Source organism: Alosa alosa, chromosome 10, assembly GCF_017589495.1.
Source record: "Alosa alosa isolate M-15738 ecotype Scorff River chromosome 10, AALO_Geno_1.1, whole genome shotgun sequence".
Lineage (NCBI taxonomy): Eukaryota > Metazoa > Chordata > Actinopteri > Clupeiformes > Clupeidae > Alosa > Alosa alosa.
In genome coordinates this window covers 5,610,024-5,617,523 of record NC_063198.1, presented here as the reverse complement: position 1 = coordinate 5,617,523, position 7,500 = coordinate 5,610,024, and the positions used below count along the sequence as shown (strand labels likewise).

Sequence of the window (7,500 nt, the reverse complement as noted above, 5' to 3'; positions counted from 1 at the left end):
CCACGCTCTGCAGTAAATTCTGTCAAGCACAGACAGTTGGGTACTCCCACCAAGAAGGGCTAAAATATTGGGTGAGAGAGAGAGAGAGAGAGAGAGAGAGAGAGAGAGAGAGAGAGAGGGAGAAAAAACAACAAAGGAATGAAACTGAGCGACGCGGTCTCATGTTGTTCCTACTGTAAATAACATGGCCCTGAAATTGATCCGGATCAGGTACGGTAAATCTGTTTTTGTAGTCAGTCTTTTTTTTAAACAAGTGATCGATAGAGAGTCAGAGTTGGTGAATAATTTATCAGCATTTACAACACCAAAGTCTGGCCAACCTTGTACATTGTCTATACTGTTTCACATCATTGTATACGTGTGTGTGTGTGTGTGTGTGTGTGTGTGTGTGGTGAGTACTGCTCCATTTCTGCAATAAGGTAGTGTACAGTATCCATCGACGATGCCATGTTTACCCATAACCACTAGTGCAGAAAGAATGTTAAGAAAGTGTGTTAAGATCCAAATAAAATAATTAAAATGTGTGTGTGTGTGTGTATGTGTATGTTTTTGCTCAGATATCGCTGTGGGCGCTCCGTTTGATGGGGATGGGAAGGTGTTCATCTACAGAGGCGCCGCCTCAGGTCTACACACCAAACCCTCTCAGGTGAGGAACATTCTGGAGGCTTTTAACTCACGAGTTTTAACTTCACTTACCAAAGAGGCCTAGATGTGACAAGGCTAACTGTCATCAATGCTTGTCACCCAATCAATGACTGCACTGGATCCAGCCTGGTCTAGGTCGCCCCTTTAGGTACCATTCCATTATTCTTGATACCTCAAGGGAAGGGTGCCAAAAAATGGTACGGTGCGGGTGGGTTGTTTTGGTACCCTTCACTGATTCTACTGATTTGGAAAACGCAAATAATTGCGTCGGTGGAAACAATCTATATGCTAACGTTTCCCAACCTTGGGGTGGGGACACCATGTGTGGTCGCCTGAAATTCAAATGGGGTCGCATGAGATACTGAGTATCTTACAATGACATTTCAGATCTTACAAATCTGACATTTGTGGAAAATGAAATGGATGTTACAGCAGAGATGAGTTGCGCCCTCCCTCGCAACATGTGAGTGATTGGTGTCGACAACGTTTTGTGACATCACAATAGGGTCACCTGCCAAAAAAGGTCGGGAACCCCTGTGCTAACCCCTCTACCTGCTCCAGGTGCTGGACGGGGTAACCGTTGGTGTCGAGCGCTTTGGCTACTCCATCTCTGGGGGCCTGGACATCGATGGGAACCAGTACCCTGACCTGGTGGTGGGCTCGCTAAGCGACCAGGTGGTGCTCTACAGGTGAGAGATGAGGGTCAGAGCAGAAAACAAACTCATCAGAAATCTTAAATCAATAAATATTAATATTTATGTTGAATGAAGCCTTTTCCTTTGCATAGAAAAGTTGAATGCTTGACTAAGATTACAATATATTTATCATGTATAAAGATTCAAAAGATTAACCTGTGCAGGAGGATCGATACTGTATCATGACAATTCTTCTTTGTGCATTCATTGACCTTTTGTAAACTGGTGGATTAGATTGATTAAAATGACATTTGTATTTAAACCCGATTCATCTTATGCATAATCTATAACCATTTCCATATAATGTTTCACATGCCATGGCTTTCTGACCTCCAGATCTAGTCCGGTGATCCACATACTTAGAGACATAACCATCGAGCCCCAGTATATTGACCTGGAGCAGCACAACTGCAAGGGAAGAGATGGAGTTTGGTGAGTTTGGAATTGAGTATTGTATGTTTGCCATTGATTGCAATTAATCAATATTGACATCAAACAAGCATTCTATAGCTATAGATATAGAAATATGGGAATTAAAAATGCAGTACAAGAGTCTTTGCCCCAGTTGAATTCTTAGTACCAGATGTTTTCACATCATTCTCCCAAAACACATGGACAATTGTGGGAAAAACTTACAAATGGACACATCTGTCTTCTATTGGCAAGTTGATTGTCCCCAACGGTCCTGGGGCATTGCATCCAATATGGACGCCTCGTGAGAAAAGCAGTCTGGCAAATGGCACATAATATGTTTGGTGTAATGACTGTAATGACTGTTTCTCAGTGTGGAGGTAAAAGCCTGCTTTGCATACTCGGCACACCCTGAGACCTACACTCCACGAATCAGTGAGTTCCCCTCAGCAAATATGTCCTCCAGTTGCAGTTCATGACTAATGCTAATGCTGCTTATAAACTTTATCAACAGCTGTCAACAGCTTTGTTTACTTCTCTTCCACTTCTCCAGCACTCACCGTTGTGTTTGAAGCTGACACGGAACGCAGGAAGCTGGGCCTTCCCCACAGGGTCAACTTCCTGGGCCGCAGTCGTTCCGAGCCCGAGTACGTCCACACAGAGGAGGTCAAACTGCATGGGCAGAAACATCCGGCATGCCAGACCGCCACCTTCCAGCTCAAGGTAAGCCACAAACACTACGTACTAATACACTGTCCATTTGATGTCCAAAGCAGGCCTGTGTAAACATACTCCCTCATGAGACATGCTTGTGTCTGATGTTTTTTGGTTGCTTTGCTAATTCTTCAACCTCTGACTCCCAAGATTGCTGGTGTTATCCCAGTGTAGGCTTGCAGTTCTGTACGTCTAACAGTGTGCATTACACCAAAGTCATTATGGGCAAGTCCCCCCCCACCTAGCAGCCATCTGCGTAACGGACTTTGGGCAGTTATCAGGCAGCTATTCTCCTATTCAAGTGAATGGAGAGGCATGGGTAAGGGTTACTTACATTGCAGAAAGGGGCGAGATATGTGTAGACAACTGCTATATTGGCGATACGAACTAACCCCATGCATTTCTATGGAGGATTCTTTGAGTGCTGTGTCTATTCATTAGAAAGTCTCTGGTTACCCTTGCTCATGGACGTCTCGTGTCTCCCTCTCAGGAGAGCCTATGGGACAAGCTGCGTCCGATCTCTCTGGCCATCACACACACCATCAAACACACCCACCACCACCGACACACCGGTCCAGAACACCTGGCCATGCTGACCCCCGTGCTGAGCACCCACAGCTCCAACACTCTGCTCTCCGAGGTGTGTGTGTATGTGTGTGTGTGTGTGTGTGTGTGTGTCTTTATCTGTTCCTTTTGCTTTTATTTACATACAAAGCACATAGAATTGCATCATGAGTGTGTGAAATGTGCTATATAAATTATCCCAGTTCTTGCTTACAAGTCTTGCAGTACTCAATTGAATGATGTTCTGTCACAGAGGATTTCTGCGTGTGTCCTTGCTCATTCTGGGCCTCTGTGCTCGCATGTTTGTTGATCTTAGGTGAACTTCCTGAGAGAAGGCTGTGGGGACGATAAGGTCTGTCAGAGCAACCTGCAGGTTGTCTGGAAGTTTGGCACTAGAGACCTTTCCTCAGCCGCCTTCTACCCTCTACCCCTGTAAGTGTGTGTGTGTGTGTGTGTGTGTGTGTGTGTGTGTGTGTAGGTTTCTGTGTGTTTGAATAGCTGTGTGTCTCGATAAGAATGTCTCTCATCCTCGAGGATTGGGTATTTCAAATGTTTAACTGTTGTAGGCATCTGCTAAGGTCTTTGTGCTCTCTTGAGAATCTTTTCTCTCAGATTTACCCTTTACAGACACACTCTTCATAGTAGTTCTCTCTAGCTGTTAAATTCCCTCAAAACGTATACGTCTGCTTTAACACACACTCACCACATTCCCCATGCTTCTATCACACCTCAAACTGACACCCACCCTCCTGTCTCCCCCCTCCCCCTCCTCGTGCCTCAGTGATGAGGATGGGGTTCCGGTGCTCTCATTGTTCGATCAGAGGTTGGTGCTGCTGGAGGTGGAAGTGAGCAACTCCCCATCTGACCCGGAGCGCCATCAGGAGGACGGAGACGATGCCCACGCCGCCAAGCTGCAGTTCATTCTCCCAGAAACGCTGTCCTACTCCCAAGTCAGAGGGCACAGCCAGCAGGTACACGCAGCGGGCATGGCTATGGGTCTAATTCACTTAGTGCTAGCAAATGCTTTTATCCAAAGTCATGGCACCACCAGTGTGCACTGGAATGGATTGAGGGACAGCATAGACCAGTGGTCCCCAAACTTTTTCTTCCGAGGGCCAGCTCACTATGCCTGGCTCTAAGAGAGGGCCAGAGACTCAGAGAGGAGTAAATCAGTAACCTTAAATAGCTTAGTGCTGTGAACAACAAACATTTAATCATAGGCTACTGCAATTTAATACCATTGTTAACTGTGTTTATATTGCCATCATGCCATGTAAAATGTAGCTCAAATGAAATAATACTAATAAAAAAGACTTTAGCGTTCCCAAAAGTATATTTTATCTAGAATGTGTGAACTCTGAGTCTTTGCATACACAGCTCAAGTTGTGAGCAAGCAATATCCTACAAATAATTGAATAACCAAGTTTTATGAAGTGCTGGCAAAAACATCTGAAATGACCACCATTCTAACTTTCACTCACCTGATGAGAACTTTGTGAAGTGTGAATTTGGATGAACATTTGAACGAGTGAATAAAAAATAGAAATAATTATCCCAGAAAGTCCCAGAAATATGACTTGAATAGAAGTTAGTTAGTTATTAACAATTCATTGATAAACTTTTAGAATACTTTGAGCACTGATGCAGTCAGCATAGGCCTCTTTACATTGTTTGTAAGCCTACATTTCATTCCGTTTTCAATGGTAAACGCGAAACAGCGCCAAAACAACCACCAGTGGACAAAAAGAGTATTACACGTGTACTGGTAAGACTCGCCATAGAGAATGAATGGGGGAAATTACGGAGGTTACAGTTTGGCGATGTCAAACTCTTGTGCGGGCCAGATGCTATATACCACAGATATGTTTTGGGGGGCCACCCAAAATGAGGTGGCGGGCCGTAGTTTGGGGACCACTGGCATAGACTATTATGGCCAATGTGGACTATTTTTTTCCTCCTAAAAATCTGTGGAAAATTATTTGTCATTGATGGATACAATATGCTTCATGCTACTGTATCTTATGAAGGGCTTCGGGTGACCAAAATGGGGCATTGTTGTTGCATGTTGCTAGGTAGCCAGGGGACGACAAAATGTCAAAAGAACATACTGGAAGATCACTGGAGGAACTTACTTCTGTTGGAAAACATTTAATTGTATGGAAAATTTTATTTGAAAACGTGAATGTCGTGAATGTCTATTTAAGATGGATGTGGGAGAACTCTTCCTATAATGTCTCTGTCTTGCTCCTTTCTCAAATGAAGAAAACAGCTTTAAGTTTACACATTCACATGCCTTCACATAAACAAGGACAGCAGAAAACACAAACACTGATCTCCCACACACACACACACACAGACTTACAGACTTGATGAACTTGAAAGCAACTCTCTAAATCAAAATAAAAGTTCAAACAGACAATCACACCAAAAGTATGAAGACGGCTAGGCCTAAGCCAAATAGTAACAAACAAACACATAAACACACAAACACACAGCCTCCCCACTGGGAGGTGTTTTTGCCGAACCCGGCACACCCTGGCCACACTAGGCCAGTATTTTGCTACATCGTAGCCACTCTCCCCACTGGGAATAATTGCCGCACTCGGCACACACTACCACTGTAGTAATCTAAAAATGAGCAGGTCAAGATCACACAGCATGACAACAGCTCAGGACAATACACAACATAAACCATAAACACAATACACACAGCCATCCACGGCTCTCACACAACCGTGGATGCTGGTGGGCTCAAAGGCACTGAACTAATGCCATCTTGGGTCTTTTAAGGGCTGTCCAATCAACCCCAATTAGGAACTCCCTTTCCGGCAATCAGCAGTAGGTGGGACCTAAACAAGGGCAAAGGCAAAAGACAGAGATAGACGGCCAAAACACACTAGGGCCGTAACAGTACACATACCCGTAGACTCAATGGCAGATTGCTCATTTTATACATGTTCATTTGGAAGGAAGATCCTAGCATGTACAATACCGTGCTAGATGGACAGTAAGGGAAGGTCATTGTCCCCAAAAGGAAATCCGTCTTGGGCTCCAGCCACCCTGTCACATAACTAACAGTATAACTCAGCATACATGACACACAGCATAACATACGACACATGTACTTCACTTCAAGACACTGTATCAGGCTACATCACAGTACTGGGCTGATGGATATTTGTGTTACCAGGTGGTGTGTGCAGCCAACCAGAATGGCTCCCAGGTTGACTGTGAACTGGGCAACCCATTCAAGAGAGATGGATTGGTAAAGCATCCCAGCTCCTCTTATCTCTGAATATCTGGTGTCATTGTGACACAATGTGCATCTACTAATTTTGGTCATTTGTAATCAACAGTTGAGATTCTACATCGCTCTAAGCACATCTGAAATCACCATTGAGACCACAGAGCTGTCAGTTGATCTCATTATGTCAACGTAAGTTCTTTTTTCCCTGTGCGTGTGTGTGTGTGTGTGTGTGTGTGTGTGTGTGTGCATGTTCTCACAAATAGTGTGAAAATAAATTGTGATACTTGACCTTGGTTATTTTGTGTATGCGTAATGTTATTGTTCATGTACATACAGTATGTATACTAAATGTTTCTTCTATTTGTGTGTGTGTGTGTGTGTGTGTGTGTGTGTGTGTGTTGTAATTATTTCTATCCACAGCATCAGTGAGCAGCCTGACCTTGCCCCTATCACAGCCAAAGCTAGAGTGGTGATAGAGGTCCCCCTGTCTGTCAGTGGGTAAGTTACTAGAGCCACAGTTCTTCCTATTGCAAGCCATACACCCAGAATACAGTCAACAATTGAAGAAAACAGTAAAATAATAGTTGAAACTATAATAGTTGAAAAAGTTGAAACAACGTCTCATAACCAAGCAGAATCACAAAAATTCACAACTGGAGTAGTTTAACCGCACCCCCAACGGCGTATGTGTTTTTGAAGGTGTGTGTCTGTGTGTGTGTGTGTGTGTGTGTGTGTGTGTGTGTGTGTGTGTGTGTGTGTGTGTGTGTGTGTGTGTGTGTGTGTGTGTGTTCCACAGCCATGCCCGCCCCCATCACCTGTTCTTCAGTGGGGCTGTGAGGGGAGAGAGTGCAATGAGCTCGCTGGACCAAGTAGGAAGTCCTGTGGAAATCGAGTTCCTGGTAAGTGACCAAGACGACTGGGTTATAATAATACTAAAGTGATATAAAAAATGCAGCATAGCAGAGGCAGTCTGGAGGTTTGTTTTGGTTCATACACGGTGTATTTTGGAAAATAAACTATTTCATTTGCACTCCTTCTTTGAGTGTTTTGAATTTTTTTTAATAGGTGACCAGCACTGGCCAAACACTACACACTCTTGGCTCCGCCTTCCTGAACATCATGTGGCCCCATGAGCTGGAAAATGGCAAGTGGCTGCTCTACCCCACAGGGGCAGAGTCAGAGGACCCCTCTCTCAGTCGCTGCATCGCCACCTCGGCCCTCAAC

The 7,500-nt window shown here is 44.3% G+C and overlaps 1 protein-coding gene across 4 annotated transcripts in view; it reads left to right on the top strand.

Annotated features, from left to right (window-relative positions):
• The window catches only part of itga7 (integrin, alpha 7), a 48,101-nt gene that overhangs the window by 28,013 nt on the left and 12,588 nt on the right, over positions 1 to 7,500 (top strand). For all 4 annotated transcript variants that reach the window (XM_048254206.1, XM_048254203.1, XM_048254202.1 and 1 more), the window contains exons 8-20: positions 558 to 646; positions 1,207 to 1,334; positions 1,677 to 1,772; positions 2,125 to 2,186; positions 2,305 to 2,474; positions 2,956 to 3,105; positions 3,346 to 3,461; positions 3,811 to 4,000; positions 6,220 to 6,294; positions 6,386 to 6,465; positions 6,697 to 6,774; positions 7,073 to 7,175; positions 7,342 to 7,500. The exon at positions 7,342 to 7,500 is cut by the window's right edge and continues 48 nt beyond it. In XM_048254206.1, the coding sequence (XP_048110163.1) occupies positions 558 to 646; positions 1,207 to 1,334; positions 1,677 to 1,772; positions 2,125 to 2,186; positions 2,305 to 2,474; positions 2,956 to 3,105; positions 3,346 to 3,461; positions 3,811 to 4,000; positions 6,220 to 6,294; positions 6,386 to 6,465; positions 6,697 to 6,774; positions 7,073 to 7,175; positions 7,342 to 7,500 (1,496 nt within the window). The remainder of the gene's footprint in view (positions 1 to 557; positions 647 to 1,206; positions 1,335 to 1,676; positions 1,773 to 2,124; positions 2,187 to 2,304; positions 2,475 to 2,955; positions 3,106 to 3,345; positions 3,462 to 3,810; positions 4,001 to 6,219; positions 6,295 to 6,385; positions 6,466 to 6,696; positions 6,775 to 7,072; positions 7,176 to 7,341) is intronic.